Source organism: Nestor notabilis, unplaced genomic scaffold (genome assembly GCF_000696875.1).
Source record: "Nestor notabilis isolate BGI_N333 unplaced genomic scaffold, ASM69687v1 scaffold26679, whole genome shotgun sequence".
Taxonomy (NCBI): Eukaryota; Metazoa; Chordata; class Aves; order Psittaciformes; family Psittacidae; genus Nestor; species Nestor notabilis.
Genome location: NW_009942726.1, coordinates 1685 through 25088, shown reverse-complemented (window position 1 = coordinate 25088; position 23404 = coordinate 1685). Strand labels below are relative to the sequence as shown.

The window sequence follows — 23404 nt, the reverse complement described above, 5'->3', positions numbered from 1 at the left end:
GCAGTGGCAGTGCCTCTTATTTGTTAAGTCTGTGCTATTGCAGCGTGCACTGATCACATCTGTTCTGTTAGAATGGTCTCCCTCACCTTCCTGTTCTGCTCCTTCATCTATTCCTTGTTTTTTGGTACTCCGGGATGGTAAAACCCCTGCTGCAAGCAACTCTCTTCAGGTAATAAAAACTTTCTACAAAACCCACAAAACTGAACCAAAGAAACCAAACAACAACAAAAAAAGAAAATGAATGGTTAGCCTGGGAAGCTGAAAAATCAACCGATTTCAAAAGCTATGGCAAAGGCTGCTGCAAACACAACCGAGTGTTTTCTTGGAGTCCACTACATTTAAGCATGCAGTGCCACCCTAGGACAAAGGCAGGTGGACAGTATCTCATCCAGTGAGAGTAAAAAAAAAAGGCCTTTTTCTGAGTGCATATGTACACAGCAGGGAGGCACAAGCAGCACTTGTATGTAGTCTCCTCAGCGATCTATGCACAGGAGCACATCAGTGCTACAAAGCAAACCAGAAGCAGGCTTGTGTACACTCGGATGTCTTCACAAGTCCATCTGCAAAATTCTGGCACAATCAGAGCTCAATTAATCCAGAAGACTGCCTGCTCTCACAACTCAGTTTTCATTTAAGGTAACATTTAAGAATATAAACCACTAGCTGGAGCAGTAACAGACAAGTACTCCTCTAACTCCACAATCTCTGAGGGCAGACACAACCATCTGTATTGTCAGTGCTGCTGGAAAGTAGACAGAACAAAAGAAAAGGTAATTTGTCCTCATCTTCTGGTGATTTTAACAGGGATAGACGAAGGGTGGAAGAGCAGTGTCATTGTTTTTTGTCTGCCTCTTCAAACTTTGTACTTCCAAGTAAATAACGGTGCTGGTTGTATTCTGACAATGACATGTAGAAATTTGGAAAAACAAGAGCTTGTGGACAGAAAGGATGTCCTCCCCCCCCCGCCTTCTAAACATACACAAAGACTGGCTTATAGTTGCAAGCAAACATTTTTCCCCTCGAAACTTTGTTATCAATCAACTCCATTAAACAGAAGTACATCAAAACTTGAGACACCTGTTAAACAAAAATAGTACAGGAATACCATCGTTTCTTGCTGGTGGTGAGAAAAATGGTGCAAAACAAGAAGTATTCTGTCCTTCACTTCCTCCATTAAAAACTCCCAAACAAATTCCTTTTTTTCATTTTTCTTTTTTTTTTTTTTTTTGAAGTTATTTTTAATACACTCTCCCTTACATTTTAAAATTACCAATAACTTCTTTGGGGGTAACTACACTTTCATTGTACGAGTCAGTATTTCAGGACAATATTACACCATCTGTTTTCATGGCTTGTGTTAAATACAGTACAAAGAAATCAAACTATGGCCAGCCACATGCCTTTGGTAAAATTAAAAAGTCTGGTGAGATCACATTTTCTTCAAACTCAGAAAGCCACATGTTGAACCCATGTAATGTGTTAAAGTTCAGTTCTATACGAACTTCTTTGCCAAAGTAAAGTTAAACAGCTGTCATGCCACGCAAATGGCAAATTCTGTGCTGTTCCGGAAGTACGACGAAAGCTTGGAACTTTAGAGAAGCTCTCCACGTGCCTTAATATCATTAGAATTGTGTTTCTGACAAGGGGTGGAAGGTCTAGTAAATATCCACAAACCTACAAGTCAAAGCAGTGATGACTTTTCCCCTTTTCACAATTAATAGTGATAAACACTTCAAGTTTTTAAAAAACGTTCTGTAGCAACACACGAAGCTCATTTGAGCAGCTGACGGTCTTCTTTGAGGCGTTTTTTCCGGGGCTGTACAACATCATCATCTGAGTCATCAGTAAGTTCTGGGTTATCTTTTTCACTCTGGCAGTTGGGTTGTACAGGGAACTTTCTCTCAGGATAAAGGTTCCTTAGAAGATCTTCGAAGTACGCTTCAAGTTTCATGCCAGCATCAGCCACTTCTGAATCGGGCTGTTGGGTAAATTAACAAGATCAGTGCACCACAAAATAGGTTTATACTCAGATCACATTTGGTCTTTTAGGTGCTCTTACAAACTACCCCCATAAACCCAATCAGCACCAAGAATGACACCTGTGGAACACAGGGTCCCAAAGACTAAAAGCCTGCAAAACAGAGGGTGAGGACAGATCTTTTGGCCAACACCTCGAATGACTTTTTTCACTGATAGATTATCACAGAAGCCAATTGCAAAAGCAATATTGCTATCCTGAAAGCTATATAAAGAGATTCTAAAACCTCTTACATCCTTACTGGAAAATAAATAAATAAATATTTTCATACCCACTGAATTTAATAGTTGAAGCAAGGAAGATTAAACCAATTTTTAAAATCAAATGGCCACCATTAATCTCTATGATAAATAATCATCCTATTCTTTACCTGCTATCCTACCGTTCAGCTAGCATGTCTGTTACAATCCTCCTTCCTTCTGTGGAAGGATCTCCACTACATAGTCATCTAACACCCTAGCAGTTTCAAATGTGATGTTTTCACTGCAGTCTCGTCACCAAAGTAAGTTTAATACAATTAGTTCTTATGCTGTAAGTTCTACCCCCACTACAGTTTACCTAAAAGCAACTAAGCTTATAAAACCAGATAAAGTATCTGCTTTTCTAACCTCATTAAATTCAGCACAGTTTTGGAAAATCAGTCTGAAATCAGCCACAAAATCTTCTGGCTTTGTGTAGGATGAATTGGTCACTTCAAGTCTTTTCTTGATGGTTGACAAGTCCATAGGCTTTTTGATTATTTTGTAGTAATCAGGAACCTAAATGGAGAAAATAAAATTTACTGAATGCAGTCACGTTCATTACTTACTGTTTTATAAATCCTTCAGCTCTGAGGGAGAAAGCAAGATTTAGTCCTATCTTCAAATTACAATTCTAAGATGTAAGAATTGTACTTTTAATGTATATGCATACAGTTTCTGGATTAACAGTGATGTATGCTGGTTTTGCTGGCTAAAATATACTCCTGCCTATTTTAAAATAAAAACAAACCTCCACCTACACTGATTATATACAATAGAGGAAGCAATCTGGACACTATTTTTGGATGTAGTCAAATAAGCCATATATTAAGTTTCACTCTCAAGACCACCATATGATAACTTTGGCAACCCACTCAAATGGGGTTGGTACACGGGTTGCTTAAAATGAATTTTTTAAATGCATTATGAATTCTGCATTCAAAAATAAAAATTAATGAACTATATCCTTGGAAATGGTGGCAAATTTCAGAGATATATAGATGATCTTGGCATTCAAACTGTAGGTGTAGGATTAAGATTTATTCTTTCTTTAGAAAGAATTAGAAATTGGAAAATGAGCTATGAAAGCCAATTCTAATGTTTTTATACTTTTTTCCTAAGTCGATTCACATTTTAAGAGAAATGTTATAATACTGAATTTACTATTTCATGACCATTATATGAACAAACAATTAATCTCTTGTGCCATTTCTTATTATTAAATTCTGTTAAATGTTCTTCAAAAGAAGAATTCTTATTCAAATGGAATAAAAAGGGTGCATAGGAGCATATTACTTACTGACGAATTCTTTTCCCATTGACTTGTCTTAAAGAGCATAAAAGAGGTACTTTTCACCTGATCATGCTGGTAACTCTTCTGGGTACCCCTGGACTTCCAGTATACCCAGGTATTGGTTACTATTTTAAACTAATACATTTCAAGCTAATAGGAAGAAAGTCAGTATCATATTAGTATTATGGAGTACCCTAATTCTCAAAACCAAGTAAATTGGGGGAAAAAACCCGAGCAACTCAAAACCCAAAACCAAACAACATATCCCAATTCACCTTTTCAGTGATATCACTCAGCATTGTGAAATCAGCTTAAAATGTACTTTTTGTGTCTACATTCGAAGTATTAAGTAAAATCACTTCTTAAGGTATTTTACTAGTAAATCACCTTCCAACCCAGTGCTTCAACTTTTAACTGCCCTTCAGACAGTATTAATAAAATTAAACATATTTAATACACTCTATGTCTGCGGAACTTGACTGCTGATAATGGTAAGACATAAAAATGCCATTAGAAACACGTCAACTATGCTTCTTAACATAAAATGGTAAAAAGCAAGGTACATACTGTGGGAGGAACTGGATCTTGAAAAGCAAGACTCATTTCATGACAGTAGAGGTACAGCAGCAGTCTTTCACACTTCTGTGACAAGAAAAATAGATACACAAGTAATTAGAGAACCCTGCATGATTTGTTCTAAAATAACAGACTACATAAAATACAAAACACATGCTCTGTACTCCCTCAGACCCTAAGCAGAACAGTGAGCACAGAAATTGTATTTGGAAGCAAGATTAACTACAGCATTCCTTCTCTACAATAGATATACCATTATCAACTCTCAAATGCATGCTATGAAATCTCATACAATTACTAACAGTGTTATTCAGCATTTGCCGAGCCCAGCAAACATTCCAGGGAATAAAGAAAGCATGCATGGCTCTTGGTGCTTTACAAATACTCAGAGACAGCAGCAATGTTTTTCCTGGTCTGGATATAACTGCTCTGTAACTGCAAAGCCTACAGTGCTTTTTATTAGCAGCGGGAAGGAATCTCTTTTCTTTGTGTATCCAAATACATTAAACTGGATCTTGATCCTCAAGATTCTAAAAACAGTTCTGTGTGATTTTATGCTTGCTCATCTTTTATCAGAATGTTACAGGACTTACTGCTTACATTTTTATAATTTACAATTAAGACAAAATACAACAAGCTACCTTTTTTCCTTCTAGATAGCAGCACATGTAAATACCGGTAGATAGACTAAGACCCCAAATAAACTACCAATTTCAGTGTATTTATAGAAGTTGCCAACTGAAAGCAAGCAAAACACTGCTAGAAGTTTTCAATACAGCTCAAAATTGCTTAAAAAACCCCTTTAAATAATAAAAAAACCCTACAAAGAAAAAAGTAAAAAAAGAGGCAAACACCCCCTCCTCCCCAAATCCCAAGAATCCAGAATATTCTGTTAAACAGTTCAGCTGTCTGCTCAAAGACACAGTTTTTTTCTTTTAACTCTGAGGTTTAAGGGGAAAGAAAAAGAAGCTGTGAGACCCACTGCTTCTTTTGTAGCTTTTTTCACCAGAACATTCAAAGCTGTAAAAGGATAGTAGTTATTCTTGTGGTAATCTCCAGAGGATCAGTATTGTATCTCTGTATATCTTCATTGTGAAAGAACCACCTTAATTTTATATAAGGATGCTGACAAAGTGACTAAAACTGTCAGTTGGTAACATCAACCTATGCCGAATTTGGAAAGCACAAAGAAAAAAATTCTCAGTGCAAAGTCACTGTGTGTGAGGGCTCTGTTAGAAACAGCGCTTGGTGATTCCTAGAACACAGTCCCAGTTCAGAGCACCAGACCACAACCACTTCTCAGACATTCATGTGTTTTTCAGCATGCTTACACGAAGGCTGCTATGATCTCAGAGCTTATTTTAAGAAGTTAACTCTCCTTTCTTACCGTCACTTTTAAAAAGATGCATACATTTCAGAATACAAGCAGCAGCAAGACAGTACTCATTTTATCCTTACCCTGCGGTCTATTGGCGCCAAACCCACAGTGTCTTCCAGTTTTCTTTTTTCAGAGCTGTGAGCAGGTTTATCACAGTCATATTCAACTTCTGGCTTGGACAAATCCCGACAGAAGGTACAAATCCACTCTCCACTAAAAAAAGACAGACACATCGATCTCAATGACATAGCACACTCCTGACAAAAGGCTGTCCGTATATTTCTGGATAAGTTCCTTCTTTGTGGGGTGTTTGGGTTTTTTTTCCCCTGCATCATGTGTCGTTTTGTTGGTGGTGGTTTTTTAAACACTACAAAAAAGCAGTGGCTGCTGGTAAAAATGCTTTATTAGACCTTTGTTTCCTTTTTAATGGCACTGGTGTCATTAAAGGTGTCATAACAGAAAAAAGGTTTGTCATAGTAGACAAACTGTGTCTACCTGTGTTAGTACTGAAATGTTTCACTTGAGCTCATAGTATTCAAGCAAAGCACTATTTTGTTTTGGTTTTGTACTGTTTTGTTGCCTAACTACCAAGACACTGAAGGAATTGTATAGGCCAAACAGAAGGAAAAAGTATTATATGGAGAGAACCACACATTCTTCCTACAAGCGTGATCTACAACGTATTACTACTCTATACAGATTACCCTAGACAAGATTTTTTTGAAAACTAGGAATTCTTCACTCCCTAAAACTTTCGGATGTTCCTGATTTTATCGGTTGGTCTAGGAATACCCTATAGATTTAAATAACAGCATAAGATTAGGACAAAATTAGTTTTGCAAGCTACATTAACTGATTCTCTAAAACAATTTCTGACCTCGAAATGCTGAAAAACCTATGAAAGCTCTATGTTTTTAATATATTTCTCCACAAATGAAGAAACATGCATGCTTGCAGATAACCACAAGAGGGCTGAATTGCACTTCTTATACTAGAATTCAGCAATAACCAGTTATGAGCTCTGTGTGTTACTCAGGGGTATATTATAATACAGGAAATAGTTTCTGCAGCACCTTTTAATTAATTTCAGTCGTAAGGTATGAGACCTTCTGTCTTAAAATATGATGCTTTCCAAGAAAAAAAAAATCTTACTGGTTTTTAGTAAGAGTAATCTAAAAATTTCCACTATTAGTTTTAGCACACAGTAGTGAGCAATGGGCATTTTACTTCGAAGAGACTTTTACCTTCTACTGTCTTAACTGGAGTTATTTATATGACAGTGTCACCTCTGTGCCTGGACTAGCATCTCAGAAATGATGCAGTAGATATAAAAAAATTGATATAGGCCATGATCTAAAGATCTTTTGATACAAGAAAACAAGAAACATGAAAGATGGAAGAATGATGCATTTAAATAGTCAAGAATCAGGAAGAGTGTGGTGGGTTGGAGTGAAGGAAGAAAGATGCAGTGACCTTGTGAATCTATAAAGGAACAGTGATAGGACAAGGGATAATGGTTTTAAACTAAAGGAACATAGACTCAGACTACATAAAAGGAAGAAATTTTTTACGGTGAGGGAGGTGAAACATTGGAAAAGGTTGGAGATGGGTTGATGTCCCATCCCTGGAAAGCATTCTAGGCCAGGTTGGACGGGACTTCGAGGAACCTGATCTAATTGAAGATGTCCTTGCTTATTGCAGGGGGGTTGGATGAGATGACCTCTAAAAGGTCTCTTCCAACCCAAACCATTCTGTGATTCTATGGTTCTATGAAACTGTTCTGTCCACCTAAAGCAAGAACAAAAGGCAACCATGAAAGAAGTAGACTGACACTGCTGACATAATAATAAAGGAATTATTTTGTGTGTTTGAAGGAACTAATGTTAAAAGACCAAAGTTTAAGTAGATTGTTACAGCTGAAAAAAACGAAAAGAACCCTCAAAGATGAGAACAATACTCTGATACATCTAAAGCTAACTTAAGCTAACCCTAGTTCTGAAGTTCAGGAACACAGTGCACTTCTATCACTATGCATCTTTAGAAATCTGAACAGGTGTCAGAAAAGTTGGCTTTACCTCCCTTGCCCCCAGACATCACAGTCTCAGCTTCCACACAATGATCCAGTAAAAAGAGAAATTTTAAAGACTTATTCTTGAAGCTTTAATTTTAATAGAAACAAAGCCTTGTAAACACATTGTTTTCTACCTGCTTAAAGATTTTTGTTTTCTTGTCAGGCACAAATATTTATTAGTTTAAATGCTTACTGTAACTTTGCTAGATTTTGCTTATGGCACAAAGCTGTAACATAGCATCATTTTACTAAAACAAACAAACAAAGAACAAGCAAAAAACCCAAACTGTAATTTGAAGCTTCAAAAGGTAGGAAACATTTTCATGTGCCATTTCAAGTGACATTTAAAGGAGTAGATATGCTTGCAAAAGTATGCTTGCTCAGAGTAGCACAGAGATGATCAAAACCTAAGTTGCTATCCAAATGTTTTACACCAGCAAACGATGCTGATATTTAATAATGAAACCTAATATTTATAAAAGCATTAAACAATGAGCATGTTATGACAGATGTTTTTATCCTTTAATACTAATAAGCTTATTGCATGGCATTTCGAAGTTGGAACATTGCAAAATGCCATTTATTTTCATCAAAGACACTAATTCCAGAAGCAAATGCCAGTAATGCTTATAAGAACAACCTATTTAAGACTGTATTTTGAAACTCAAGAAACTGACTAGTTGTTTTCTAACAGCCAATCAAGAAAGCCTGCTGCTTGTTTCAACATTGACCAAGATATTACTAGAAGATGTCAGCCACTACGTCCCCTGCTTGGAGCACAGCCATGTTTAGCACTATAGTAAATAATGTATTTAATACTATATTAGCTTAGATTTTTCTTTAAGTTTTTTATTGTTGCTAAAGAAATGTAAATCTTTTCCATCACCCTTAAAACATTTATGATGGATTGGTAATTCTGTGGCCTAGTTTTAACAATAGTTTACCCAGATGTTAAGTGATCTTGCTTAACCGTAAAACAAGTGAAGAGTTTTGTTACAGATTTTGCAGCCACGATAAAGTTAAACTGAAGTTTCAATGCAATTTCCAATTTTCACCAGTTAATAAAATTTCTGGATTCCAGACTTCAAAAACACCACTGCTTCCTCTGAGGCTGAAGCTGCTTGTGCTGGATTTCACAATACAAAGTTTGTGTCTTTTAATGCAAGTTATATGGAACGCAAGAGGCCATAATTACCTTGGAAAGCTCATCAATGTAGGGACATGACAAGAAAGATGGAATACTTTGGGACACTTCTCACAGCAAAGGAGCTCCCCTCCATTTTGACATACTGCACACCAGTCTTCATTGGGATCATCCTCTTTTCTGCCCTCCCCTGTGTGAGAGGGGCCTATCCATCCTGTCTTCCCACTGGATGAGTTCTCCTGCAGTAACCCTGGTTGATCATCTGTGCTGTCTGGTGCATCTGTTCTTAAGACAGCTTCATCAGAAGTGGCATTATTATTGCCATCGAGCAGCAATGAAGTAAGTATGCTTCTTGAAAAGTTGGCCTTTAGGAAGAAACAGAGGAAAATCATAATATGTATGTGCATTTACATGACCTTAACAACAAGCAAACTCACCAGAATAACAAATTTATACAAAAGCAGCCATGCAACTTGCAACATGCATGCAAAAATTACTACTGTAGTATAACATCAGGCAACTAAACATGAGAAATTGAGTATGAAAGGCTATTTACTGCTCCACTAATAAAACCCTAATCTTTGATGCCCCAAAAGTCTAGCACCTTGTTTATATACATATTAGTGTACTATGTATTAGAAACACTTCCTAGCACACAAAAATTTGATGTTTGCAAGCTATTTCCTACCTTCCCAGGTTTTCAATGGAAAAAAGCACTCTGATCACACCAGTTAATTGAATTGGCAGAACTAGTTTGATTTTGAATTTCACCTCTTCCTTTTATTTAGCTTTTTAGTTTTCCCCCAAGAAAGTCCCCAACAAAATATTAGTAAATTATTTTATCCCCCATAAATGCAAGACTCTCTCCAAACAGAAAGGAGATCTTTATAACTGTTAATATTACATTCTGAGGCCGGGATTCCTCCTCCGTTTCCTGCTTCACTATAACAATTGGGAAATCAAAGTTCTCATTTGGTGCACTTGACTCCTGTTTAATTCTGATGGGCTCCAACATAACAACCGGGACTTTGTGCGTAGAATCAGCTCCTGGTGGCCTGCTGGAGGAGCCAGAACTGTAAACGACAGAATGAGGCAGGGAAAAAAAGGAAATTAAGAATCAGAACTGGACACCTTTTGTACACTGATACTTTCAAAGACCTCAGGATGCTAATCCATTTTGCTTCTTTGAATCTTGAGCACTACAGTATCACTTTTACTTAATAGCACATCCAAGATTGTTCCCTTTGATGTATATGGAAAATGACTTATAAAAGAGAAAATTTTAGCGGTGCAGTTCCAGAACTAGAGCATTACTCATGGTTCGACTTCCAATTAGTGCAAGATTTGCAAATAATCTGTTACTTCAGGTCATACACAAAAAACCACTTCCACTGAACATCATCCCACTTTGGAGGAGATGCAGCTGTATTTTGGGAAAGGCCAGTGTTTCTCCAGAGCAGAACTGATCACTGTAAACCACACAAGTGAATATGACAGATAAAACACGTATTTACATTATCTTGGAAGAGTTTCTTACAGCCTTGCTTCTCTACTGAAACTGGGGCCCTACTTTTAGAACTAGATCTGTCTTTTTTCACGTGTTTAGTGACAATAGGATGAGAATCGACAACCAAACTCAAAAATACCAGCTTATTATTTGTAATAATAATGAAGAATTTGAAATCCAACAAAATTAATTCAAGCAGCAGCAGATAGAGTCACATTTTTTTAAATTCAAGTAAGACTCTTCAGATGAACATTTAAACAGCTCATAAGAGTCCTTCACAGAATTTACTGTGTAAATGGAATAGAACAAAAGGTATTCTATATTAAAAAGCATCTGCATTTCCAATTCAAGTAGGATGATTGTCATCTGATTTTTCCTTGCATGAAAAATTAATCTCATGTCAGATGTATGCTCTAATTTATTGAAACACATTAATGGATCTGCACTCTTCAAACAACATTGTGTAAATATATTTGTTCATTAATATTCCATCACTAAGGTATAAAAAGATTTGTTAGACTCTCAGTAGATATCTAGTGTTCACTTAACTAACTGTATTATGGCAGAAAATTCTTAATAACTCTCTTTGTAAATCAGTTCCTTAAATCTGAAGTAATTTATAATTCCACGAGGACTTTCGATATACAACTTCTTCCTTCAGCAGATTTTTCTGAATTTAAAACCTAATTTAGAATCCTTTTACTAACGCCAACCTAGCCATCATTTACAGAGTTAATATGTGTTTAGATGTGCTATTAATACATTACAAATGAAATTACTACTTTTAGAATGCAGAGTGCTGTAATAACCATCAGGCCTGGCCTGTTAACAGAGAAGGTGAGGCAAATTGACTTTATATGCATTAATGAGAGAAGGGACTGAGGCACATTCTACGGAGGTGGAAGTTAACATTTACCTCTTTCCCACTCTGTCCTTACCTCTCTCTGCTCCCAACACTGGAGGCACTGGGTGAACGAATTGGAGGGTGTATGTTTGTCACACTGACTCCTCCTGTGAGAGAAGGATCAGATTAGAACAAAACACAGGTCTGTGCCAAGTCTGAGATGTGACTCAGAAGTACACAGGTTTTTGGGAAAATTTCTCATGCAGTGTCATTCATTTAAACCGTATCTCATTTAATACAAATTCACAACAGGGTGAGAAGCATGGGATAATAGAGGCAAAGAGAGGACTAAAAAGGGGCCCATTGCAGGTAAGCAGGCTAATGGGTAGCACCTTTGCCTGGCTGAGCCCCCAGTCTGATCACTGCAGCTTGTTTTGTCTTACCTTATTACATTCTAGCATATCTCTCAGGACATCTGCTAGGAAACTAAGCCAGATGAGCTAGCAAGGAGGAAGATGTCTTGGGGCCAGATATGAGAGAGACCAAGGGTCTGGGAACCAGATAGCTGAAAGACTTGTGAAGGATATTTTTGCAAAGCATTGGTCCTAAGAAACCAGAGTGGGCTGCCTGTGCTACCTGTGAATGCATTATCCACCTGTCTCAGCTAATCTGCCCAAGCACATAAACACCATGTGAGTGCACAAATGTTATGCAAGTGCTTATTGGGAATACACGCTCCCAGAGGCTCACTACAGGCCACATCAGGAAACTGGAGTAATGAGCAGCTACTGATTGTCACCAGTCATGGTGACAGGAATCCCCTGGGTCCTTCAAGTCCATCACATTTAGCTACCCATAACAATAACTTCTCTGGTCAACCTTTATCAGTGCTGCACTACGCTTCCAGGGAAAAAAGATCTTCTAATATCCAAACTGAACTTCCCAAGTCACCATGTGTAGCCACTGCCTCCTGTTACATCCTATCTTGCTTTTTCAAATACTGGTCTCTCACCACAGCTGCTAGGTTTTAATCTGGTGTACCTCTAACAGTGCCATTTTTCTATGGATTTCTGTGCAATTTGAGAAAATCTACTGTTTTCCTTCCATGTTTTTAAGATCCTGCCACTTTTGCTCACAAGGCTAAAATATTGCTTCAACTTTACCTCTTCCTAGGGTTTCTACAACTTTGCCACTATTTTTATATTTCTCATCTTAGATATGAGTAACTAATTCTGTTACCAGCGTTAACATGGCCACATCACATTTTTCCATTACACTACTTACTTAAACAGAGAATTGCATCACACCGCAATTACCTGAGAGGCCTGGTGATGGTACTGATGAATTTGGTGACTGCACAGTTCTGTTTGAAGGGGGTTTTGGCTGATTCTGCTCTGCAGTGCCATCCTTCCTTACAACATTATCCAGTGTGATGTTTCCTGAACAATCAATCTAAAAGGTGGGGAAGAGAGGGAAAGCAGTTAGTGTTGAGAGGGGAAAAAAAATAAACCACAAAACACACCCCCCTCCAACAACAACAAAACACCTCATTTCTCTCCCATCCTGTTATTTTGAAGGTAAAACCAAAATGCATTTCACCTAGCTCTGGTCATCTAAAAAGTGAGATGGCTACTTTAGAACAGGTCATCTTGCTTTCTCTAAAAAGAAAAGAAATGGCCACATCCAGACAGTGCTTCATTTTAAGATCAGATATTTCTTTAAGTGCCAATTTTTCTCCATCAGTTACAGAGGCGGCTTACATCAGACAGCTAGCTAGCTTTCACACACTGAAGTAAGAGATGAATTTTTATCTCCACACCTTTTTTTGACATGCTCACCTTATACACTCTAAAAAAAATTAAAAAAAAAAAAAAAAAGAGATAATGAGCAATACACAAACTACCCATTAATCCACTAGTGTTTAACAGGACTGGAAAAATGTCAAAGAACACTCAACTCCATCTGTCCCACGTATCTTCTGGGCAGCAGCCATGCATACTGATTCAAAACACAAACAGCAAACCAACACTTGTTCTTTCCACCCACAGCCTAGGCCAGACAACTGAACTCTGTTTTAGGGACTCCCAATTTAACATTCTAACTTTCTGTAAAAATTACACATTCTGGTTTGATAAAAAGATCTTTTGAAATGCTAGGGGGTTTTGCAATATATAAGGTCATGTATGTTAAGAATATAGGTCACCTTGGTATAAGTTTTCTCAATTATCCAGACACCTCACAAATTCACTGGTATAAACTGCATTGATCACTGAAACTTCTATTTAAAAGCTAGACTTACTAGAAGTGGATGCGGAAGCCTCAGCTAGGCCAGCATATTTACAGTGATTTGGGACATGCATTTTAATAGCATAAACTTCACCATGTACAAATAGAAGAGTTCATAATACTGTGCACAAAAATCAGTATACTAAAGTGTCTCACAGACTAGTGAGTGTTACTAGTAGTTTTATGATTGTGTTTTGTAGTTCACCTTTTAAGCCTGACGGATACTGTGATTCTGTACTCAATTTAAAAAAAATATCACTTTTATCTGAGACTTTATTAATGAGAACAAAAGACAGGTGGGAAAAGAGGGAGTAACAGTAAGTTATGACTAGAAAACCATGACATTCCAGACATCTACAAACCTTAGACCAGAAAAATAGGCTTGGCAGTTATTTGAAAGAATAAAGTCAACCGACCAGAACTCAACAGCTAATGTGCACCTCTGACAAACATGTACCAACAAGAAGAATCTATGAAGGAGAAGGTTAGAAGCTTAAGAAATGATGATCTTATGATGCTTTATCACCAGCTCACAGGCATGTTAGAGAATACATGAAGAAAAGAAGTACCAAAAGAAAAAGATATAAGGAATATATCCAGTATACCAACAGTTAATACCTACCTAAGATAGCCCTTTCAATGAATTAAAATACATATTAAAAAATGTTTTATAATTACCAGAAATACCATCAGCAAACCAGTGGTACCTGTGGACACTGCTACACTAACTCATTTTTGTTAGTATCATTATTGGGGGGCGAGGGAAAAATATGCACCCTCAAACAAAAAAGTCCAATTACAATTACAACCTGCAATGTTATTTTTCTTTCTTAACAGCTGTCTCCCGGAACAGTTCTGAGTATTGCCAGCAACATGTAGGCAATCCTGCACTGTTGTTTTCTGCAACTGTTTTATTTTGTCAGAGCAAGAATTTCAGACTAAAAGATTTCTAATTCTCACAAATATTAAGACTTACTTCAAAATAGAATCCATAAAACATTGCTCTTATGTTATACTTACATCAGGAAGAGATGGTAGATTGTAGGAGCTACCCACTGGAGAACTCAAATCTATCACAGGGGGACCATATGTCTTCCCATCACATCCTACAGCACTAGTGACTGTGGGGCTGGATGGAGTAGATGTTGTGCTGCTTGCAGTTGAAGGGGCAGTTGAAGCTTGTCCACTACCGATCTGCCACTAAAAAGTAAAGACAATAAACCACAATTAATAATTTTGATTATTTTTTTTCCAACTGATCACATCTACTGCATATACTGGTTCTAACTCAGCACTTAAACAAGCAGCTTAGTTCAGGAAGCTGAATTCAAACATAACATCATGATTTACTCTGAAGTTACCCAATTTCAAGAGCCAGTCTTACATGACAAGGGAAGATGACAAGTAGTTGAAAACTGAATAGAAGAAATGAATGTGAATTCTTAAATTCAAAGCTGTATCTCCATGTTAAGTATCTACTAATATTTCATGCTGCATTGACAGTGTTGTGGGAGAAATGTAACAGTTTTAGTGAAATAAAAGCATTACAGATAATAGGCTGAATGCACAACTGCTCCTGTGCTTTATTAAGTAAATAGCTATAGTGTCACTTGGACACCATCAGGTATTTGATGTTGTGCTTCCCTTAACAACTTAAAGTGATTAAGAATTTGAAATGCTGACTGGATCTCCACCCACGTATACATTTAACACCATGATATGAAGTGCACAGTCAAGTCAGACTAAATTTCTTTCTCACTTAGGCTTATGCAGTTTTCAACTACTTTAATGGAATTTCATGGCAACCGTAGGCAAAATCTGATTCTGCTCAATTCCTTTGTAATCAATCACTCATTCTATTTACTGGTTTCTAGTTTCAGAAAGACATTACTAGATAATACTAAATTACTTTCTTACTTGAAAGAAAGACTTACAGGCAGGCCAATCTTCAGAGGCAGAGAACACAAGCAACTTAGTTTTATTACTAGAGGTTTTCTTAAGATATTGTACCATTTCTTCAATTCAGTTGAAATTAGTTCTCTAACATCATAAGCATTGCAAAGATGAATGGTATTACTCCACTTCTCAGGTCACAGATCAGTCTTACTTGATTCTTCCCTGCTTACCTCTAGTGAAATGATTTTCTCTTTCCTTCCACAGAGCTAACTCATGTGTTAATATGCTTTTCAATAAAGATCTGCCTTCCTGAGCATCCAGAAAATGTGTGACGTATTTGCTTCTGCCCCAGTTAAGTCTTACTCATCAGAGGTCCCACAATTGTGCACTTCTTTTTAATCTCCTTCTCTGGAGAAGTTCATATGTGGCATACTCTGGAGAGTGGTGGCACCTACAGTTTTTTTGGCAAGCTTTTACCTGGTTCCTAGCAAAGTCAAGCTAAAGAGAGGGATTTTCTATTTTATCTATTCACTGATTGCTGTTTGCAGACCAAGGCCATGTTGTTTTGCATAAATGGCCAGAAATCACAGTAACAGCAAACAAGAGAATGAAACACCTACATAGAACACACAGTGGCTCACTTCTGTAATGCTTCAGCTGCTTAGAACTGCCAAAATGAAACTTGACAGTTATCTCACTAAGAAAACTGGGAATCCTGTCATAGGGAAAATGCAGTGTTTGTTCTAATTGCAAAGCACTCTAGAAACATAATATAAAAGTAAGATGATATAAAGCATATTTGATGTTTTATTTTTACATGATGAGTGAAAAGGGAAAGAAACTTTACCTGTTTTATAGCTTGCTGTGCCAAGAATGCCATTTGCAGTGGGTTGGGCTTTATTGCTTGCCTTGGTAGGTTCTGAGTTTGGGGAAATCTCATCTGTTGTGCAGGAAGAGCCGAACCATTAGACTTGGGGCTATGATTCTGAAAATGAATCAAGCGTGGAGGTGCCTACATGAAAAAAACCAAACAAACAATTTTGCAAGTTAGCTGGTACATATTCAATGTTTCACAAATTTTTACCAAGTGGACCTTTTAAGCTTCTGAAACCCTTAAAAAATTAGATGCAAGCAAACAGTACCACACCATTTCTGGGGTAACGGTTGGACTTGATGACCTTAAAGGTCTTTTCCAACCTACCTGATTCTATGATTCTGTGATTTATCTGAATGGTCACGTAACACATCATTGATTTTCAATCTTAAAAAAACTCTAGCAGATAGATAGGTTTGAATTATTCTGATATAATAAATGCAGATACATGACAAGAGCCAGTGAGAGTATTAACAACTATTGAAGTTACATGGGAGAATCATGGAGTTTTATGCAAAAAAAACTTGGAAAAAAATTAATGACAGATTCACTTTTTAATCATTTGACAGAAGTACAAAATATGTAACTCAGCACTATATATGGTTGGATAACATATGTTGGCTTTTTCATTTGTTTATAAAAATAGGCTGAGTGCTACCACACAGACAAATTTAAAGTGCTGATTCAATTCTCAGTGAAGAAAATGTTCCGTAACCTATTTACGTAGCCACATGCTATGAAGCTATCTGAACTTACGTATCTAGATTTAATTTCTTTCTCTTATCTTTCCTTATTTTCTCTTTCACTGCCATGGAAAAAGAGTCTCCCCTGGAAATAGTTGTAACTTACCTGATGAGAAGCAGGAGGTTGCTGCATGGCTCCTGGCATTCTTGGATTTGGTAAACTTACTGGACCTGCTCTGCGTTGAGCTTGCTGTCTCTGAGCCATGACCTGTTGCTGCATGTGCTGGAGTCGGAGCTGGGCTAAGCTTATCTGCGTTGGGAACTTGGAGAGCTGGTTTGAAGGTAAGCTGCCTGGTGGCTGTAAGTTTGTTTCCATCACCGGGTTCTTGGGCATATGTGGTGGAGTTTCTTTATCTTCAATTACCAAAGAACCTAGTTTAAACCAGATGAATAAAATACCAAAATATTGCAGTTAGCAAAAATGCTATTTTTTCCACATTTAGTTCCTTTTATACCATGCGGTCATCGTTCATTAATGTAAAGAATGGATAAACATGAGACAGAGGACTCCATTTATTTTGTCTCCCTGAAAAGAAATGGTTGCATTTTAAAGCAAACTGTCTTATGCTGCAGCCTCCTCTATATAGCAGGTTCTCCTAATAAGGTGTCCTGGCCTCTACAGAAGAGCAAGAGAGCAAAGGGAAAAGGGTATCCTGATATAATCTGATAAAAATCATCTGATAAAAAAAAAGTAACTGTATCATAAAACTTAAAGATCACAGTATCTTTCTGGTCTCTGAATTAACATCATGGAATACTCAAGTGATACTTTCAATTGCTACACACCACCAATTCTAGCATGTGATGGGCACCTCCAGCAGATATTTTTTCTCCACTGACTTAGAAGGAATTACGACTAGACAGGAACTTCTAGAAATTAACACTGTGTGAGAGATTTATCTTAAGGGATATATAGTGTGGTTACACAAAACTCTCATGTAAAGTGCCGGATACCTCATCCAAAGAAACATGAATTCCAACTAGAACAGAGTGTGATTTGATTCAACAGAAGAGCAGACTGTACAGGAAAAGACAGAGACACTTTCTTTGTTTGAAACAAAGTGAAGTTGGTAAAGTTATGGTCCAAGATGAGTTAAAAAATTCCAATGATCTTTGGAAGGCTGCACAACAGCTTTTCAATACAAGTGGGAGATAGACATCTCATACTCCCTTCTCTCCCAGAGATTCAGGGCTGCTTCCCAGGAGAGTTCACTTCATGAGGTGGGTACACCACATGACAGTTTGACAACTGCTGTTACAGCAGAACTTGAAATCACTCTCTGCAGCTTCTCTCCTCCTGTCTCTGTGGATCCTGTGCAGTCTAGCCTGGCTCATTTAGGGGTAGATTATCTGCAGGAGGAGGAAAAACTTCTTGCATTTTGTATTCTTCTTTTGCATCCCAAGAGCTGAGAAGCTATCTAAGTAGCATCAGGCTAGTACCTCATCTAGACACAGGCACAGAGGGAATCTAGGCCAGCCAACATACTGTAGTGCAGAGCAGGTCAGAAAACTAACATCAACAATACTATTCCTATATTGACACTTCGTAATTTTGGTGTTGCATATGTTTTAATTACGATTCTATCACATCAGTCATTAATAAAAATATTAAATACATTAAATAAAATTGAAAACCCCATACCAACCTAATGCCTAACACCCTTTATTAAGCTTCTAACAGGTCTAGTTAATGTTTCATAAAATGAGCAGAGAAAAATGCAAATTCATAATACTGTTTCCTATATACAGGTTTACGAAATATTTCACTACAGTCAAAATAGATTTGTTTTATTTTTTGTGTCTACAAAAGGAATTACCCTGACAAAGAATGGTACTGACTGTACTACAATCAATCATCAAACCCATTCGGCACTTTTATTCTGTTCTCTCCAAGCCTAATCACATCTCCAAATGTCTTTCCAGACTTAAGACCTGTGAAATAGCTACTTACCCAAAGGTACTACACAGAATGATTCCCTTCCACTATCTAGAAAACCATCAGTTATCATACAAGTTATGGAATCAAAACACTTTAAATGTTGATTTTTTTCCTTAAATACATTCTGAAGTTCTGAAGAGCTATCCTATTAGTGTGCAGATGTCATTACACTGTCAGCAACATGCAGCCTGACTAGAATTCAAGCCATGCAAGCCAAGTTGTTTCTTTAGTCAGACTTTATTTTTTCTTCAGGGGCTCTTAAATCTGGTTTATCTACAGAAATTGAACATGTTTGATCATAAACATAACAGCCTAAAGGTTGTGATTTCTGAAACCAGATAGATAAAGGTGATCTGGTTTTATCTACCACTTAAATACATAACTGCTACAAGAACTCCTATGCTGATTTATACAGTTGCCATCTCTATGATAGAACTTTTCAGAATTTAAGCGAACATATTTCAGCATCTCATTAAATAAACATTTTTTTTAAAAAAAGCCCAAAACCAAACACAAAGAAAAGCCCCCATCATCTCAGTTTAGCAGCAGTTTGCAATTATCACCACAGCTTGACAGTTTGTTTCTGGAAACAAGAGGTTCACTTTCAGTTCCTTTCCCAAAGAAAATTATTTAAGACAAGGAACTTCAAGAATTTCCCTGCTACTATACAGTGTCTCAGGGTGTGGGGAAAAGAGCTTGTTCACCTTAAAGCACTGCTGTAACACTTTCTTTCTCTGCCTTTGCAGAAAATCATACATTTGCACCTCTCTGAACCTTTGTAGAGCTGACTGCACTTCCTGATAAAAGGCAGAAAAAGGTCCCACAGGTATCTCACAAAGCATTCTGCACATGACAGGAAAACAAAATGCCCATCAAGCTACCAGTGGAGAGAGACAGGAAGAGTAACAGCAGTCAAAAACCTAAAAAGACCCCTAAGTTTTAATTCCTGCTCCTAAGATAATGAATTCCTATGATTCCTATGCTTATCTCCATTAAACTCAGGCTTTCAGACAATCACACAAGCACCCAGGTTCTGGGATTTACCAGTATCATAAAAATCCAGCAATTTAGAGCTGCAAGAAAAAAAATGTAGAGACTAGTTTGGAAACTAGATCAAAATCTATTAGGATAATGAAGATGAAGTACATTTGCAAATCTGTTAAAAACATGTTTTCTCCTGAATTCCGCCCCACAACTTCACAATCTAGAAGCCAGACAACGGTGGAAGAAAGTGTTCTCTTCCCTGTTCTTCTTCTTTTCTTCTGTATATTCTTCCTTTCTCTTCACCTCAGTTCTGCAAGGCTTATTGTTCAGCTTGACAAGGGAGCCAATGGGGGTTTTACTGGACATATTATGCTGCTGCTATGGGTTTCATCTTGGGAAGATGGGATTGAAAGAGATGAAAGGGCTGGAAGGTGCAGAATGAGGATGACTTCTGAAATTCTTTTCTTAGGATTTGAAGTAGGGTTATAGGTTGTATTTCTTGTTTCATTGTATTGCCCAGTAAACTGAAAGTTTCTATTTTCACCATTCAAGCAGGGGAAGTTTGTTAATACTTTATCATAAGTATTCATGAATAATACTTTTCCCCATACAACACATTTTAAATGTCTTCTATAGATAAGGAAATAAATGTAACAAACTAAATCAAGAACTGAATAGTGAGAAGGCTATTTATCTTTACAAAAAGAAAGCTGCTTTCAAAATAGGATCAAGACACCAAAGGGCTAATAAAACTTTGTCATACCTAGATTGAAAATATTTTGAGCCCAGAAGCTAGGATCACAGTGAAACTGGATGGTATTGTTAGTCACTGGTGAAGCATCACACCTTGCTCGGAGAAGATACCGTAGTCGATACGTAATCTAGAACAGGAACAAAGGACTTTTCTCTCTGGTGTCAAAGCCATGTATCCAAACAACGTAAAAGGTCTTTAACAAACAAAAATCATGAAACAAACAAACACCCCACTGCCACCAAAAACCCCACACCCCCCGAAACAAAAAAAGCACAAACAAGCAAAAAAAACCCCACATCACAAAAAACCCCGAACAAAACTGAACAAAATCCTAGAGAATTGAGGTGAAAGAGAAATTTTACAAGCTACAAACAAAAGATGTTCTCAGCATCTTTCCCTTATTCCTAAAGTAGTTTTAAAAGCAATCAACTAGAGCCTAAAAAAAAAATATTCATTTTCCCTTGCAGAAATACAAATCCTTCCACAAACATGGTCATTACATTCAATGACTTGAACTACTTGCAAGAGAAGCACAGATTCACATAACCATTGTTGTTTTGTTTTCCCTAAAACCTATGCTAGTCCATTCATTTTTCTTTCAAAGAAAAGTATCACATCCTTTTGGCAACAAGTATCATCACAAAGAATTTTCCTTTTCCCATTAATAAATTTAAGTTTTCTTCAGAGCCAAAGAGCAGGTTTTATAAACTTCAGTCACCTTGGTTCCAAAGGACTGGACTATGATTATATTACACAAACAGAATACTCCATCAAATGCTCAGTATTTATCTAGTTCCCAGAAAGAAAATACATTCTTGCAGTTGTTTCACTAGAAATACCTAACAGGGGCACTAGTTTTAGAATAATACATAGCAGATATAGGAAAAACAACACTTCAATACTTATTTTTCTTGAATAATAGATTATTCCCTGGAAAACATCTTACCTATTTAAAATTATACTAATTATCTTTTACATAGGAATTTTATAAGAGTTTCCAGTTTACAACTTGTTTCTTTCAATTTTAGGCAGGTCAGTTTTAGACCAATACAAAAACATTTAGCAAGACTTAAGTATGTTCAATGACCATGGAAAATTTTAAGTGCATTACCATTTTGAATATAGATTCCCTAGGATTTCTGTGTATGCTACCAGAATCACATATACTACACTACAGAAATTCCAGTCCTGTCCCAAAAACTGGTTGCACATAGTTCTTGTCATAGTTTGTTCCATATATTCCTCTTATTGTGCACATATATTGTTGATAAGCTCATGAGTAGACTAGTTACCTCCTGTAAGGAAAAGTGGTAGCTACCAGTGTTTTGTTCATGCTAGATGACTAGGCTGAGAAACTGATGTCTTCCAGCAAACTGTTCAGTGTGCTATTTCCCTGAAGCCCAGACACTGCCTCCTAGCTCTAACTGCATTGAAGTCTGCTGGGCATTCATTCCCCCCTCCTAGTTTCAAGTGGTTGGATATGCTGAGGCAGAAGTCTCACAGGCTCTCTATGCATCACTGTTCAGGAACAGATTTGCTAGTGTCCACAGACAGGATAGCTACTCAACTCTCAGAAAACACCAACTTTCAGCAAAACACCCCAGGAACCTAAAGCTCATCTGTTCTTTTGAAAAGATATTTCTTATTTGCTGAGGCTTTATGGGATCAATGCCCTTCTTCTTCAACTGCGTAATACTGATAAGATGCCTGCAACATACCTTGTTTTCTCACTCACATAGCAGAAGTCTTTGAGGCAACACTAAGTAATTACAAACAATATGACTCAGTCTGATGCCATTTTTCTCTATTCAATTAAAAAAATATGACTGGCTGAGGCAGTATAAGGCAGGCAAAATGAATTTAACTACTTGAAGGTGATAAAATCAAGTAGTATTCTGCTATAGCCTGCAGCATTTTAATGAGTATCAAAAAATGGTTCAAAATTATTAGAAACATTCTGTATTTATGTTTAAGAGAAAGCTGAAATCTGTACACAAATATTCCTATTGGTAGAGAGTCATTAGAAAGTCTAATTCCCTAGCATTACTGACATATGTCTGTGTGTATCTGCCTTAACTATAGCCTCTAAATAATGGAGAAAGCTATCTTCCTAACCTTACCAAGCGTTTGCTGTACAGTAGTGCTGTGCTGCTCCCACTGGAGACTGCCCATTTGGAAAAATTCATGACATGTTCCAGCTGCTTAGAGAGACCTGCCACTTCCTGTTGTTGCTGCAGAAGTTTCATTCGATGCTCTTTTGCCAGCGTCTACAAGTGGAAAAGCAGTTCCAGTCAGCGGGTTCAATTTACAGTTAACAGGCATTAGCTTTCATATTTGTAATTCACAATGATCAAGTGGTTTTGCTTAGCTCTTCTAAAAAGCACTCCTGCCCTTGACTTCAGCTATCAAACAGAAAAGTCGGTATACATTTATTCAAGATATCAGGACTTCCTGTACAGATTCCCCATATTCTCTTATGACACATTTTCACATACAAATGTGAGACTCTACACATGCACACACACACACTTTCTTGAAAAAAGTAATTGGAGGTAATATTTTTCCAGGTATCCATTCTAGACAATTCTCTCATTTGATGTGTCATTGGACTGATGAATTTATGGAAAATTCTGATGGAAACACTTTTCATGCATGACACATAGGATTATGACTTGCAAAAGCATGGAGAAAGAAATTGGGCTCAGAGGCAGCCCTGATTCACAAAGCAGGGAACACATAATAACTACAAAACAATCACCACCACCCCAAACACAAATCCTCCTCGCCTTCCCCATCAAAATCCCCACTCGGTCAAACAGCTTTTGTGAGACATTTCC

General features: G+C 37.2%; 1 protein-coding gene across 1 annotated transcript in view; it reads right to left on the bottom strand.

Moving 5' to 3' along the window:
• Nucleotides 1-1659: 1659 nt before the first annotated feature.
• The window catches only part of TRIM24 (tripartite motif containing 24), a gene marked incomplete at its 5' end in the record, with an annotated part of 23307 nt that continues 1562 nt past the window's right edge, over nt 1660-23404 (bottom strand). Inside the window, 13 exons of the mRNA XM_010021543.1 lie at nt 1660-1978; nt 2647-2796; nt 4139-4213; nt 5606-5738; nt 8792-9105; nt 9645-9813; nt 11186-11258; nt 12408-12543; nt 14398-14577; nt 16121-16285; nt 16997-17262; nt 20577-20694; nt 22688-22834. Coding sequence (XP_010019845.1) covers nt 1772-1978; nt 2647-2796; nt 4139-4213; nt 5606-5738; nt 8792-9105; nt 9645-9813; nt 11186-11258; nt 12408-12543; nt 14398-14577; nt 16121-16285; nt 16997-17262; nt 20577-20694; nt 22688-22834 — 2133 coding nt within the window. The remainder of the gene's footprint in view (nt 1979-2646; nt 2797-4138; nt 4214-5605; nt 5739-8791; nt 9106-9644; nt 9814-11185; nt 11259-12407; nt 12544-14397; nt 14578-16120; nt 16286-16996; nt 17263-20576; nt 20695-22687; nt 22835-23404) is intronic.